This window comes from Ostrinia nubilalis, chromosome 13 (assembly GCF_963855985.1).
Source record: "Ostrinia nubilalis chromosome 13, ilOstNubi1.1, whole genome shotgun sequence".
NCBI classification, from domain to species: domain Eukaryota; kingdom Metazoa; phylum Arthropoda; class Insecta; order Lepidoptera; family Crambidae; genus Ostrinia; species Ostrinia nubilalis.
The window spans coordinates 7,755,757-7,771,217 of NC_087100.1; the positions used below are offsets into that span (position 1 = coordinate 7,755,757).

General features: G+C 35.2%; 3 protein-coding genes across 3 annotated transcripts; 1 reads left to right on the forward strand and 2 right to left on the reverse strand.

The window, feature by feature from the left end:
• Positions 1-6: 6 nt before the first annotated feature.
• On the reverse strand, positions 7-7,113 carry LOC135077500 (ecto-NOX disulfide-thiol exchanger 2-like). The gene is made up of 10 exons (XM_063972054.1): positions 6,937-7,113; positions 6,406-6,552; positions 5,408-6,027; positions 4,744-4,974; positions 3,771-3,954; positions 2,494-2,600; positions 1,311-1,427; positions 960-1,106; positions 518-661; positions 7-321 (listed from the first exon to the last, which is right to left on the reverse strand). The coding sequence occupies exons 1-10, from the start codon at positions 6,941-6,943 to the stop codon at positions 115-117; spliced, it is 1,911 nt and encodes a 636-aa protein (XP_063828124.1). The 5' UTR covers positions 6,944-7,113; the 3' UTR covers positions 7-114.
• Positions 7,114-8,283: 1,170 nt separating this feature from the next.
• Positions 8,284-13,389, reverse strand: LOC135077147 (uncharacterized). The gene is made up of 6 exons (XM_063971701.1): positions 12,649-13,389; positions 12,170-12,414; positions 11,895-11,948; positions 11,340-11,492; positions 10,782-10,868; positions 8,284-10,663 (listed from the first exon to the last, which is right to left on the reverse strand). The coding sequence occupies exons 1-6, from the start codon at positions 12,747-12,749 to the stop codon at positions 10,365-10,367; spliced, it is 939 nt and encodes a 312-aa protein (XP_063827771.1). The 5' UTR covers positions 12,750-13,389; the 3' UTR covers positions 8,284-10,364.
• Positions 13,390-14,065: 676 nt separating this feature from the next.
• Positions 14,066-15,282, forward strand: LOC135077148 (DNA-directed RNA polymerase III subunit RPC8). Its single transcript, XM_063971702.1, has 4 exons — positions 14,066-14,250; positions 14,376-14,559; positions 14,816-14,956; positions 15,052-15,282. The coding sequence occupies exons 1-4, from the start codon at positions 14,140-14,142 to the stop codon at positions 15,261-15,263; spliced, it is 648 nt and encodes a 215-aa protein (XP_063827772.1). The 5' UTR covers positions 14,066-14,139; the 3' UTR covers positions 15,264-15,282.
• Positions 15,283-15,461: the final 179 nt, after the last annotated feature.

Consider the following 15,461-nt stretch of genomic DNA (forward strand, 5'->3'; position numbering starts at 1 on the left):
CAAATATTTGTGACGTCAATCTCCGTGTTAAAACGACTTATTTTACAATAAAATAAAGTACAGAACTAATTTACCGCTAACCCCGCCATGATTTCCGACGACCATAGACAAAGTTTAGTTTTTTTCGTCCTTTGGTTCTTGGTTGTTGAATCCGATGAAGAACCACTTGTGCTCGATATTGGCGCCGACGCCGGTGGTGCTTCGCTGGAAGGCATCGGCGTGTTTCTGCAGCACGTGATGAACCGTCGCTTGCGACACGTGAGGGAATAACGCGCGTACGTACGACACTACGTAGTCTAAGCTGGCACCGTTCGGGTGCACCTGGAAAAAACATTAGGTAACTAAGCTTGTGGTCCTCCAATAAATACAGCTCGGAATCTTTAATTCATGCGACTTCAGATTCTATCGCTAGAATTAACGCAATCCTTTACAGCTAAAAGGGAAAAAAAGCAGTAAAATGGTTCAAAGTCACTACTTGTGATTTACAATAAAAAATAAATAGTTCAACAATATTTACCTGCAAGAATGCAGAGACCACTCCAATGAGTTTGGCTTCACCACAGCCAGCCTCGACGGCTTCCTTGAGGTGCACCTTGGCATCCAGGTCGTCGGGTAGCGGCGGCGGCGGAGGCGGCTTAACCACCGGTGACGGCAACGGCGGCTGAAAACACGTGACAATAAGTTAAAGGCAAGTCAAGTTGTAAGGTTGGATAAATTGCTGTCGCTCGTAATAGTAGATACATCTTATGTAAATAAATACAACTATGAGGACCATCTAAATCTATACACATGAAAAAAAGTGGTAAAAAGGTAATAGTGGCTACAAACAGTATGTCAATATTGACGCATATAATGCTAACTACGAATATATTGCCGCTTCATTTTCTACTAAACGGCAATACATTACAATCAATATATTGATCTTATAAAAAACATTTTTCGAAGCTCTAAATACTCACGTTCTTGTTTTCCATTGCGCCTTGTAAAGCCTGCCTGGCAATGAATTGTGCTTTGAATTTCTCCATTTCTTTCTTAGCTTCAGCTTTAATGACGTCCACTTCATTTTTATACGCCTCCAGCTGGAACTTGAGGCTATCGTTCTCTGCCTGTAAAAAACAAAATTTTAGCATCAATTACGCCCTATAAACATTTTTTTAGTAATCGGCCAATATGCCTGTAACAATTCGTTATGTGCCAGGCACATAGCCAGTAGGTACAGTGGTATGAAATGGTGTAGCTTACATTCCTTTTATTGAAAGAATAATAAATTAAATTGCAGTGTTATGAACCTTGCAGAAAAGCCAGCTTACCTTCAATGTTTGTATAGCCTCGCTATTGCCCATGTCCAGTGGTTTGTTATTATACCCATTAAAGTCATCCTCATTAAGGAATTTCTCAGCAAACTCCTCTTTCAGTGTATTGAAGTCCTGTAAATAATCATTGACATATGTAATTACACCAATAAACTTAAAATATTTAGCATTTATCCTAAAACAAATATGATTTTATACTTTACCTGATAATATCACCTTGACAATGAAGATCATTTACCTGACACAGCCGTCTTCACCATCGCCATTGATTCAATTGAAATATGTTTGAAGAACTTTACAGGATAGTTAAGAAGTTTAAAATAAAAATAAACACAACAATATAGTATAAAAAAAACTAAAAGGTTGTTGTCAGAATTAGAAAAATTAATATGTAATATTTGTTAATGGTGTCTGTCAAGGTGGTAACACCCAGAAGATAAGAAGAATGAATACTTATTTGTTTAGGTATGTAAGGCGCTGAGCAGACAGCGGACAACGTTGGACAGGCCATTTTTTACCGTTTCACCATATGAAAAGTTACTCAGCTTTGCATCATCTCACAGCTTTGTACTTACATAACACTTGCAGTTTTAAGTTCCAACTTGACCTTCACTGGTTGGGTTAGGTTAGGTTAGGTTAGGTTAGGCGGTCAAGCTGTAGATCCTGGCTACACAGGAGTTGCAGCGGTGGGAACGAGAGGTGGGAATAGTCCCGTTGCAGACTTGCAGTTTTAAGTTGGTGATTGTAATACTGTATTTCTCACTTACGCTAGTTGCCGCAAGGTCAGTTGACAACGCACTAGATGACTTATTGAGCAGTTGCCATGAGTTAAAAAACAATAACGCATACCATAAGTACAATCACTGTTCTGTTCTGAGTCGTAATCTCCTGGCTAGTTCAAGCATCGAGACATACTAACGGTAATCAATGGGTTCACCCAGCTCGCTTTCTTTTCCTCGCTAGAGTTCGCCAAGTGCACCAAGCTTGTTCCTAGTTGTAGCAACCGCAAGAACCATGATTGTGTCCACCAAACGATTTGACCGCCGTCTGACCAGCACCTCACGGTAAACTTTCTATTGCAATGCTCTTTTAATGTGTATATGATAAACTTATTATTACACCTATTACGTCCTAAGAAGATACACAGTACAATAATATTTTAAAAAAATGAGATTTATACCTGCGTCATTTTCTGCCACGTCTCGATGTTCTTCCGCTGTGGCTTTGTAAAGTGATCCCATACTCGCTGATGGGCGGCTGCTGTAAACACTTTCGCCACCTGCTCGACTGAGGTTCACAAATAATTATGTTAGGAGAGTCGCAAGACCGTATGACCAGACATACCGAGAACATTCGCGACCGGACGTCCCAGGCTCAATATTGCAGACGAGACCGACTGCCGAGGCGATTGCACTGTCACTACGACTACCTAGGCGACGGCTTGTCGTGAATGTGGCGCCGGACCCGCCACATGGAGACTTGTCTGGGACTCAAGATAGTCAGCCCCGGGAGCCAGAAGTTTCAATGTTCTGACAACATACTTTTATTGTGCTGAGACATGACATGGAACATCTTGCTATTTGTATTTAATTTAAAAGAAATTAATATTCCTTTAAAACGGTTAATTTTAAAACAATCAAATGGTAAGTAATATATGACCATAATCAGCAAATAATAGTATGTCTATCAAAACAGGCAACTTACACTAACCACAGAATAACTGCAGTTTATGACATTTTTAAAGCTATTTAAAGTCTGAAGAGTTCTGCTGCAGGCAGGCGATCCTTACAGGCAAAATGACTGAGACCAGAGTGACCGACCAGTACTATAAAATATTTTATGACCATTCGTGTTTTTGTTCAATTATTGTAATGGAAGACCCCTTTCTGACTTAATACCATTTCCTCGTAGTAACTTTGGCTTCATTGCTTCTTTTACCCAAGGAGTAGGACCACAACCAAAATTCTATGGGTAGGTATTACTTAGTCGCCCATGATGCTGAATCGCCTAATCGTCGATGATCGAACGCAGAGCGAGCGTCTACCATGCGTTAAACTTACAAGTTAGAAGTAGAAAGGTTCCGCTGCTTATATTGATTCTTTTAATCTGTTTGCATATCCTACCTCTGCTGTAGAATATGCGAATATAAGAAAATGTTTGTATAACTAAGCAAGAATTTCCTTTGCGTTGTGTGCCGATCGCCAACCATCGACTGACTGATCACCGACCACAAGCAGCACCACAGGGTACTCGCATGTAATCTACCCTCATAGACCATTATGTAGAGTGACTTATTACATTTTCATTAGACATTATATTCAGAGAAAACTCTTAGGACCATGACCATAAAAATGTTTTCAATTAAGAAAACAGAATGCCTCTTACCTCAGACTAATTAAAAATCAGAGAATATTTCAGACTTGATCATACTTTACCATAATAAGACCCAATACTTACGTTGTTCAAACACTTTTTCGATGTGATTTTTCACTCTATCTTTGCACTCCTGTAATTCTTCTTCAGCTTGCATTTTTTCATTGAAAAGGCGACGGATGTGCGAGTTAGTTCCTTGTATCATGGAATAAAATTGATTGGAATTCTTCTTAGAGCATTCTCCACGTTCTAGCCAGGCAATCAGGGTCTAAAATCAAATTTATACTTCAGCAACATATTACAACTCATTTATTGTGATTATGAAATGATCCAAAATACACTCGTCGTCAAATAAATCGCACCTCGCGCGACAAGCACTTTCAAACGTATGCATCCCCACTTCCCACCAATATTGGCACTATTTAAAAGCCTAGTTCTAAACTTGATTTCACTATGGGAAAGGTTTTTACCATAAAAATGTGTCTTTAGAAGGATCCAGAGTCACTTCTTGAAAAAATAGGTAGTTACGCTTGAGCCAACTTTTATGGGTATAAAACTGTTATGTTGAGATTAATCGCTATCCATCTGTTAAAGAGGACACGTGAGATCATTATTTGGTTTTATAACCATAAAAAATGGTCTAATTGATCCCAGAGGTGAGCCCAAAGTGAGGTATTTTTTCAAGTCACATTTATGGTATATGTTAATCATTGATTAATAAATTGAATGTGTTTTTCTTTAACGATATTTATTGGGCTTTCAAATAACACCAATATTGTTGGGGCACCATGATTATGTCAGAAGAAAATCTTTAAAGTCCGCGTCGCGGAAGGTGCGATTTATTTGATGTTGAGTATATGTAAAAAAAAATACTGCTTTAATTCTTTACATACCACAGTCAGGCATGAGCCTGGGATTTCTGGGAAAACAATAATGATATTGTTTTCCCAGAAATTAACTCATTTGTGTTGCAATTTGTCTTGGTTTTTTTTACAATGAATGGTATTGCCTGATGTCCTTTGAATAAATCAATATTTAAAAATTATTTTATACTCACAGGCAGTGCACTAGCAAAGTGTTCTTCATTCTTAATTTTCTCAACCAACTGGACCATAGCAGGGTTGGAGAATGGTTGTATTCTAATTGGGGACGGAGAGCGCCGATAGGACGCCGCCATGCTGCGGCTCGCCATGTCTTGTTGTGACGTCATGTGATGGTGCATGTGCTGTTGCTGCACTCGCATGGCCTGGCGCTGTCTTCTATCGTACTCATTTTGATCATCTCGGCTCTATAAAATAAGAAAATATGTAGTTTTGTGTTTAATTCTTGCCACTCATGAAGGCTAGTGAGCTTTACTTGTGTGTGTATGTGTACACGCACATATTTTATGTAATGTCTAATTTATAACTTTTGAAAAACGAACAGTAGCAAGCTACCACACAATGTAAAGCTTACTTACCTTCGTGAAATGCAACAACTATAATCTATTTTGTAACTTTGGGTACATATATTTTATTCAAACAACTAAAACCTTGAAACCAAATGTGTTTACTAGAAACGGTTGAACAATATTGTGTTGATTGTTACAACATTGTTGTGTACACATTTCGCAGTAATGCAACTTCTGTGTACACATTTACAATCAGTTGACCTTTTCGAATTCAAAGTGTTATCTAGCCATTTCATTAATATCTATCAAACATAAAAATGTTATTCCTTACCAAAGCATAGTCTACATGCAACCAACCAGTAGTTGCCTTTGTGTCATCTTCTTCTTCATCTTTGGTACCAGTTAACTTAATGCGATATCCAGACAATTGCATGGCTGCATCCACGGAGTTTTCTCTATCAAACCTTATATGACAGAAATCTTTCTTGGATAATCTCAAAGTATGGATCCTGCCATAAGGCTCAAATATATCTCTCACAGTACTTTCCCTGATTTTCTCTGGTAGACCACCAACAAATATGGTCCGACAACCTGAAGGACGTGTTCTTCTAGGCGGATCTGGAGTGCCAGGTGTTGGTGGAATCAATCTGCAGTTCTTGTAGATAATCTCTTTCTTTTCTTGGCCTGACATATCACCCATTCCAGAATACATCCCCATCATGGAGGGATCCATGACCATGCCTCCCATCATCGACATGTCCATGGGTGTCCCACCTGTGGGCCCCATCTGTGGGCCAGCCATGGCACTCATATCCATTGGAGGTTGAGGCATCATGTCCATTCCAGTGTTAGACATCATTTCCATTCCTGTGGAGGGCATCATGCCACCTCCCATCATAGCTCCAGACATCATCATGTTAGGGTACATTCCTCCAGCCATCATCATGTTACCTAAATAAGAAAAATTGACATCATTACAAAGTTATGGTACCTAATTAAATAGGAACAATCAGGGCCATCTTTAACCTACTAGGGGCCCTGGGCATTTAAGGATTAAGGGGGGGCCCTTATCATCTGGAAAAAGGTCTTATTAGCAGATGGGGGCCCCCTCGGTCGCGGGGCCCTGGGCACGTGCCCAAAGTGCCCAGTGGGAAAGAGGGGCCTGGGAACAATTTGAAGACCAATCAAAGATAGAAATATTTTTTTTGGCATTGCACAATTCATCTAAACAAATTTTAATAAATATGTATTACATTTGAATTTGATGAAGATTATGATGCAATATTTACTATTTTTATCATTTAAGTATAGTAATGAAGTAAAGCTTACCCTGGGGATACATATTAGACATCATCATTTGGTTCATGACATTGGACATATCACCTCCCTTATTGCCATCTTGATGATTACTCTTGTCGCGCCTTCGGCCTACTTGGTCCACTCTCATTGGAGAGCGAGACCTATCTCGACGATTACCTACAATAAAATAACAGTCATTAAAGGAAATTAAAGGCAAAGCTGAAGAAATTCAAGTGGACTGGATGGACATGGGTATTTGGCCTTAATGATTCAGACATGCTTGAATAAAAATAGCAGAAATAGAAAACTGGGGGCTGAAATAGTAATTTATTAGTTAGAACGGCGGCATTAAAATCTGAATATCCGGTATGTAGCTTACTCAACAAAGCATGTTATAAAGCTAATTTGACTGGATATAAAATAAGTAAATAACTACTATTGCTGTAGCAATGTAGCATGTGGGTCTCTTATATAAGTTAATATAGAGATTTTCACGAATAATTAAAATTTCCAGAGTTCTAAAAAGTAACATCAACAACGAAAAAATACCATCTCACTGACCTGTCATTTTTGATGAACTAAGATAGCTTATTTCTGTATTTAATTTGTTGCCTCCGATGTTCAGAATTGTAAGATAAATTAAAGTTCTTTCGCTTGATTAAATTTCGCACAAAATGTAAAAAAAAGACATCCACTCGCGTCTTGCAACAACTTTTCCAAGAAAGAGAACCAAAGAGCATAAAAGAGTAAGAGACGGCACTCCATAGATATTTTTTGAGCTCACGCACACATATGCATTTTAGAGAACGACCCGCAAATCTTTACCAACCGCACAAACTACAGGCGGAGCTACCATGAAGCTACAGATAAAAATGGAGGCCAGACTCCCAATACCTACTTGAAGCACAAACTAAGTATCAGTATCTCGCTCTCTGTGGGCAGACTTGCTCTTTCTAAATAAACAAAAAATATAAAATTGCTCAAATTCAATGAAACCAATGTAAAATCTTTATTTCTTGACATAGGTATCATTAAAAATGATAAGTGTAGTTACTGGTAAAACGTTTTAGGAAGAAATTACTGTAAAAAATGTGAAAAATGTTTACAATGATCCAATGTCGGAAATCACGAAATAAACACTTACGCGTGGAATCTTATGTCACTTCCAGGACAGCACGTACTACCGCAACCACGCACTACAAAATTTTGCACCAATTCTTGTGATAAAACAATGATTATTTCCTGTAAACAATCTCAAACGAAATTAACTGCTTAATAAACAAAATAGTAAACAACCGCCATGATGGGCCGGATTGGGCCGATGTTGCCACATGGTACCGATTACCCAGGAATTGGGATTGTAATTCCCTGATTCGCCAACACATTAAGCCTAAATGGCCGACAATTTTGTGATTTTTTATTTAACTAGGTAATCTTAGTTTCAAATATTAATTATTTATTTGTTTAACTTCTGATTTGGTTAGTGTATTGGCTATTTCGAAGAATTTACAAGGAGATTTAAATCAGAAGATAGCAATACTACAGTTCACACATATTGACAACTTACAAGTATTCGGCCAATGGTACAAATTCCAGGCCAGGAAGGATTTAAAAAAAAAAAAAAAAAAACACTAAAAAGAGAGGTAGGGCCGCAGAGAGCGAGATAGATATAAGTAGGTATTTGACTCAAGTTTTGTTCCAAACTCTGCCCTCCATTTTTATCTGTAGCTTCATGGGAGCTACCAACATAATGCCTTATTTTCTGACAGTATTAGTGACGTTCGTAATAACTTATCGATTATCGATACTTTGCTAGGGTTGTAATTGCATATCGATATCTAGTATAGGAACCTTCAATATTTTAATGATTACTATTTTTATTTTATACTATGTGTAAGTAAAACGAAGTTTTGTAACGTAAATTATTTATTTCGAAATAAAATAGGTATATTACAATAAGTATTGAACATGACATAGCAGTTGTAGGCATGAGGAATTATTGAAAATTATAACAAAGTACAGAAATGATAATTTTGTAAACTTTTATTTTCACAACTTTTTCTAAGAAAAAATAGGATTTTTATTTATAAACATCTTTAATTTTCTTATCAGCTGATCGAACCTCAGCCTCAAGATTACTTTTCAATGCTTTGTTGCTGTGCTTTTTTACTTTTGTCAGCAAAATTGTTTTCACTTTTTATGAAGCTGTCATTAATGATTTTACAACTTTTTCTTAGAAAAAGGTAACTTAATATTTTAAACATCTTATCATAAATTTCTTTATTATGTTGTTGACATTTAAACCAACTAAAATTACAATTTGTACTCAACATTAAGAAAATGAATTTTCCAACATTTTCCATATATATCTGGTCGGCAATATGGTCATGATAAAATTGTTTAGCTTCATTTACGGTGGTACATAATTGAATTGTTGGATAAACGAGACTTTTTTTATCATGCCACCATTCGCGAAGAGATATATATGCATACAAATCATTGTCAACAGGAGTTTTCACGCTCAAACACTCTTCACAAATTAAACAAGAACTGTTCTGTAATAGTTTGGCAGCTAAATACCCGCTTACATATACTACTGGTTGGTTTTCAAGGCTACACAAATTTTCAATGGGCTGTTCTAAGTTTTCAGGGTCCGGGATAGACAACACAGGATAAAATTCAGTGTCTGTGGAATCTTGAACATTAATTTTTATTTCTGTTGTTTTTAAATTAGTTTTTAAAATGTCTTTATATTCCAGCATATGTTTATTGTTGTCTGCTTCACAATTAGCACTTCTGCTATGAGGCACTTTCAGCCCAGTAACCATGCTTGTTTTAAGCGCTGCAGTAAAGTGCGTGATAGTGGGATTTCTATTGGTTACACTGTGTTGCCTAATGATTCCAAATAAGTTTTCCAGAGAGTCTTGGTTAAACTGTCTAAGGTTCATATATTTAAACCCTTCATTCTTTAACTTTTCCCAAATATCGTTTAAGGATTTGATAGATATTTGATATCCCTTTACGCATTTAACATTTTTTAGTATCGTGTTTTCTGCTGTTATAAATTTTATGGTTTTTAACTTATCAGTATAAAAGGTCCAAGACTCAATGTGATTACTTGATGTGGAAACATTTTCCCGGATCCCTTTCTTTACGTCATTTAAAGATGATGGACCATTTGTACAATCAAATAGTTTATCTAACTGTTCAATCACAAATGCTGTATCATTGCAATCAGAAACTTCTTTCCATGCCATCATTTTTAAAATAGCTGCCACGGTATTACTCAGAGCATGCGCAGCATACTACACCCTCATCTTAGTTTTGAATGTTGGATTTACAATGGTACTATTCAGTTTTTTAAAATTTAAAAAATTTCTGATGTGTTCTTCTGCAACTACCAAATGCCTCCATTGTGCAATTTTTCCATCGAAAGACATATTTCCACTTTTAAAGAAATTGTTTCGTAATGATTTGAACAAGTGAGGGATGTCATAGATTATAAAAATTTTGTCATTATTTACAGAGAAAAAGTTGCTATCTATGCCTTGTCCACAGTTTCTTTTTAACATGTTAAGAGCTCCTATATTTGTAGATCCCTGATCACAAACTGTTGTTAGAACCATAAATCCGATTTCTTTTAATTTTTTGATGATGTCCGATATAATTTTTGCCAGTTTTGCTGTTGATATTGTGCCTTCCACAAAATAGTGCGCAATATATTGTTTGTATTTATGTTTAGCACCCTGTATCATAAACACTAACGCATGGTCTGCAATTTTCTTTTCTCGTCCCATGTTCTCGCCCTCTCCATAATCCACGTAGCCATCTACTTTATCAGCAATTTCGTTATAAATTATCCGTTTCTTTAACGCCATCTCGTCAAATATTAACGAGCAATATTTATTTTCCTTTGGCATACTTGATGCTTTTGCCTCTAACATATCAATTATATTTTTATTTATACCAGGCTCCATTGGTATATTTTTTTAAATCCTTTGGAGCGTTTTAGTGCTTGGTAGCGTAAACAGCTTTTGCATATAGCGGTATGCTTTAGGGGACCGTTTAAATATAGCCAAAGCATATATTTTGTTGGCTAAAGTCCACCTTTTTCCTTGTGACTTTTTTTTGTTATTCTGCACTACATCCTTTACTAACAATGTCAGCACTTCCGAATCTAACTTGTCTAAATTCACTCTTGACTTCGCTATATTCCTTATTGTTTTTTTTGCATTTTGTAACTGTCGCCAAAGCCTCTTCTCTTTAATTGTAAATGTTGATGAAGTGTCTGTAATAAAAACATTTCCATTAGTAAAAAAAACAACATTAAAGCAAATTGAATTGAATATTGGTTAATTAATCAGCAATTTTACTTAGTTTTTTAAATTAGGTATGTTTTATCTTACCTTTCATTTCAATGTTTTTCTTAGGTCTTTTATAACTGTGGACTAATATTTCTGCCTGTGCATCTTGATGGCAAATGTTTTTATCATCTGAAATATTATAAATATGCAAATAAGTTAAAAATTTATTTTGTTGTTTTATGAAACATATTATTTCCAAATCAATCAATCATTATCAAGTTTTAAAAAAATGCAAAGACAGGATAATGATAGCTCTTCTCATAAAATATGAAGCGTGGGCCCACCTTCAATAACAATGACATAATATTAAATTAAAGGCATTTAGAGGTTTTAATGTTCTGCATTCTGGATGCGGTCTGCGGGTATGTCAAGACAATCTGTAAGTGGTCGTGATAAGGCAATCAGTCACGTGTGCTTTGCGTTCTTTGTTCGTATCCGCACGGTCAAATCGCATTAATATAAAATGTACAGAAACCTAGAATGTTGTACATATAAGTTCATTTTGACCTGACTGCAGACTGCAGAACGCATCCAGGGTGGCATTCTTTAGTTTGAGGGAAGGCATATTTTAGAAGGTAAATAATTAGTTTGTACACTTACCATGAGTAATGGGTTTATAGGTCATATGTTCTGGTGCATTGGAAGTAGAAGGAAGAGGTTCAAAAGTTGTTTTCGCAGAAATACCAGAATCTGGTATATCCACAGCTCCCAAACATGTTGAATTTAGTTGTTTGGTTGTAGTTGTAAGGGGAACTGAAAGCAGATAATGCATTGGGTAATAAAATGTCATGTTCTTACCCAACTTTAGGGTACAATCAGTCTAGTACATGTCTTGCTCACATTAAAAATTACTAGCTTATAAATATTATTAAACTAGCTGACCTGGCTAATTAATGTAGATTGCCTAAAATTTTTCAAATTGGTCCGGTACTTTTTTTGAAGAATTTGTATTACACAAATTACTAAAGTCCCTCTAACTCAACACACATTCTAAGCTAAATTGTGTTACGAGTGGGTTTACTACAATATTCAAGCTGTGGGGTTCTAACCCGCACTTTAGGCTATCTTGGCTTCGAGTTACGGAGCCGATCAAATACAAACAAACAATTAAATATTTCCTTTTTATATTATTAGTATAATTTTAGATAAACATACCTCGTTCAACTGGATTTGACTTCTTTGGAATGCAATATGAATGATCATAAAGAACTGTAACAAAGTATAGATATAATTAATAATTGAAATTATATATTATTTATTGATAAGCATACAACACATATTTGTGGTTACAAAGAAAGAACCTTGTTAAATTGCATTCGGTTGGTTTGTTTTGGAAACCAAAGAAAATTAATTAAGACATCTAAATAATTCAGAAAAATTGATAGATAGTAAATTAAATTTAAAAAAAATAATTGAAGTCATCATCATACCTGTCTTGAGGTTTTCTTTATTGGAGTCTTTTACATGAAGAGGAAACTCTGTCAAAACTTCATCTGGCAAGATGGGATTGCTCAATTCCAGTGTTGGAATAGCTGAGTTCTTCAGCCGAGTTCCTTTGGCATTGAAGGATTCAGGAGTGAAGTGCCCACCACAAACAAACTTCAGTTGGTGTAACTTTTCAATAGGTACATATGCTAAGTCTTCTATGCCAGCATTTTTAACCCACATTCGACAACTGAAATAAGAAATACCTATTAGAAAAGAAAAAGAATAACAAACTGAAATTTATTCATCAACTAATTTCTTTTAGTATTGTTATGCAATTCATTTACAGAGTACGAAACAAAATACTGAAATTAAAAATTGGTTATGGTTATTTACTGTATGATTAAAAATATTAATCCCAGCCTTTAAGTTTACACAATCAGTAAAATTATCTTGTAATAAATGAGTGTTATTAGAAACTTACCGGTCAGAATCCAGAGGAAACCTACTCAAAAGTAAGGGTGATCCACCACGACTTCGCCTCTTATTACAAATAACGCACTTCTTGTTGTTTCTACTCTCCATTATCAGTAGAAGCCTAAAATGAAATAGGTATTAATTAAACAAAGCCTATAATTTCTCTTCAACCAGTGTCAATGCCCTGGTTCATGCATTTACCAGTTTTGAAAGTACATTTACATTTTCATCACATAGGGTTGTTTTTAATGAAAAATAGATTTGTAATAGATCTAATATTTCAAGTAAGTAGATAACATACCCATTAAACAGAAAAGTAAATAAGAGTTTAAACTTCTGTAGAAGTTGAAACACAGCTTATTTAAAAGAGTCTCTATCTCACAAAAAACATAACACTGAACAGCAAACTTTATCACGCCCGATACGGAGGAACTTAATCAACTCAACGTAAACGACAGAAAAGTTTATTTACAGTAATATTGCACCAAATCTGAGAAAATAACTTCACACGAATCAATTCGCCGGTTTAAAACTCAAACTCAATTGACAGACATTTTTTTTCATTTGTCAAACTAACAATACTACCAACATAAGGACACTAACAATTATTTTTAGTATGGTGGTATTGATCCGCGGGTTCCCCTGCTATAGTGAAATCAATCCAAAATGCACTTTATTACTTAAGGGATAAGGTTGTATATCAATTGCTACATATAGAGACTAGTTTTTGTATGAGAAGTGTCTACCCACTGAAGAGAACCATAGACTAGGCTAAACTAGGCTTGTTGAAAAAATATCGATACATCGATATATTCGATATTATTAATTCGATATATCGATATTTTTTGCCGATATATTGTTAACAGATAAATCGAGATATCGATATAAAATATCCAATATCGAAAAGTGTATCAAAAACGATATTTTTATTTTATTTATGGATCTTGGCTTGGAAGTGCCTTTACAGCCGACGCCGGCTACCAATTCTAAAGTCGCTAGAATCCAAAGCCGTAAAACAAATGGAAAAATAACTGTAAAATAATTTACATTTTGTATAAAAATTACAATTGATATTATTGCGCTAAATACACTGTTATTTTAAAAACACTATATTTTTTTTAAATTTTGCTGATATATCAATATTTTTTCCGCGATATATCAATGCCAATTTTGATATTTTTTTTAAATTTCAATGTATCGATATATCGATATTTTTTTTCACTTTCGACATCCCTACCATAGACAAAAGACCATACACCCATACACCACAGATTAGCAACAGATTATTAACTCCCCCATAGACTACAATATCAACGCAACGATACGATAGTGATACGATTATACATATTCAACGGTTTTTTATAGAAATGTTTCCCATCCCTATTTCATAGCATAGACAATAGTTTGATTGACAGCTGGCTGACAGTCATGTGTTATTTTTGAGCCCGGGAAAAATGTAACGCAAAATTTATTTTTGTTGCAAAACAATTTTCTCATAATGTTTGTGCTGGCTGAAATGAAAGATGTTATAAGAGTAACACCTGAATTTTTCCACCAAAGTTTAACAGAATCAATTACAACACTGCTTAATAGAAAACTGGCAAATAAGGTATTTAATTCGAACATAACCTCTCATCTCAAAACAAACATCAAATAATTGGTGATATTAAGCTGTAAACTCCAAGTTTTCTTCTCATTTTTGATTATTAAATTTATCAAATATTAACTTTCCAGGTGGTGCTAAATGTAGGTTTATGTATAGCTTTATTCGATATAACTCACATAGGCCATTCTTACATATTCCCTGGCGATGGTTCATCACACACCGAGGTTAAGTTCAGATATATTGTATTTAGACCAATAGTTGAAGAAATCCTTGTTGGTAAGATTAGAAGTTGTAGTAGAGAAGGAGTTCATGGTAAGTTTTCATGCCATAGTTAAATTGCTTCCTAAATGTAAAAAATGAATTTTCTTAACTTTTAAATTGATCCATTACTGGTTCCGGAACATTATATCCAATCCAGGATACTACTTTATTACTTAAAAATTATTTTAAAATTGAAAAAATGAAATTCTATAAGAAGGGAATCTAACCCAAGACCCTTCACTTTCCAGATGACTGCTCTTTGCGTCTAAGCCACTACCTAACAAAAATAACATTATTTTACTTTCAGTGACTCTGGGGTTTTTTGATGATATCCTAATACCAGTAAATGCATTGCAACACCCATCTAGATTTGATGAAACAGATCAAGCTTGGGTTTGGGAGTATCCTAAAGAAGATGGAGAGAAGCACGACTTATTTATGGACTCTGGTAAGAAATATTTCAGTTACTATTACTTCTTGCTCACTGCAAGTTTGAAGCAATATAAATTCTAAACAATAATTACCCTGTGGTATTTTTTGCAGGAGAGTCAATTAGATTTAGAGTAACAAGTGAAGCATTTGAAGAAAGTCTACCTACAGGACCTCCAGGGTCAGAATGTGCTGTGCAAACCGTAGCCCCATATAAGCTTGTAGGGGGAATCAATGAACCAGGATTAGGCCTGCTATCGTGGTGGGAAGCCCCAGAACAAGATGATGGTGATGACAATGATATTGAACAGGAGAATGATGAATAAATTATTATTTTATACTACATATTTGACTTTATCATTTACCTACCTTTCATGTAACTTATTATACATAAATAAAATGTTAGTTTAATATTTCAAAAATCATAAATAACTACTGGCTAAATTCAATAAGATTATCATCACAGATACTTCCCCACATTTGAAATAAATACAACTAGAATGCCAGTGCAACAATTTATATTG

What these genes read in the sequence shown, in the direction of transcription:
- LOC135077500 (XM_063972054.1), bottom strand. An exon ending in CGAAAAAGTGTTTGAACAAC is followed by an intron (nt 2,601 to 3,770) that starts GTAAGTATTGGG and finishes TGTGAACCTCAG; the next exon opens with TCGAGCAGGTGGCGAAAGTG. An exon ending in TGGTCTCTGCATTCTTGCAG is followed by an intron (nt 322 to 517) that starts GTAAATATTGTT and finishes TGTTTTTTCCAG; the next exon opens with GTGCACCCGAACGGTGCCAG.
- LOC135077147 (XM_063971701.1), bottom strand. Translation starts at nt 12,749, where the DNA reads ATGGAGAGTAGAAACAACAAGAAGTGCGTTATTTGTAATAAGAGGCGA. An exon ending in GTCAAATCCAGTTGAACGAG is followed by an intron (nt 11,493 to 11,894) that starts GTATGTTTATCT and finishes ATCTGCTTTCAG; the next exon opens with TTCCCCTTACAACTACAACC. An exon ending in GAAAAACATTGAAATGAAAG is followed by an intron (nt 10,664 to 10,781) that starts GTAAGATAAAAC and finishes TTTTTATTACAG; the next exon opens with ACACTTCATCAACATTTACA.
- LOC135077148 (XM_063971702.1), top strand. Translation starts at nt 14,140, where the DNA reads ATGTTTGTGCTGGCTGAAATGAAAGATGTTATAAGAGTAACACCTGAA. An exon ending in ATAGAAAACTGGCAAATAAG is followed by an intron (nt 14,251 to 14,375) that starts GTATTTAATTCG and finishes TTAACTTTCCAG; the next exon opens with GTGGTGCTAAATGTAGGTTT. An exon ending in TAGTAGAGAAGGAGTTCATG is followed by an intron (nt 14,560 to 14,815) that starts GTAAGTTTTCAT and finishes TTTTACTTTCAG; the next exon opens with TGACTCTGGGGTTTTTTGAT.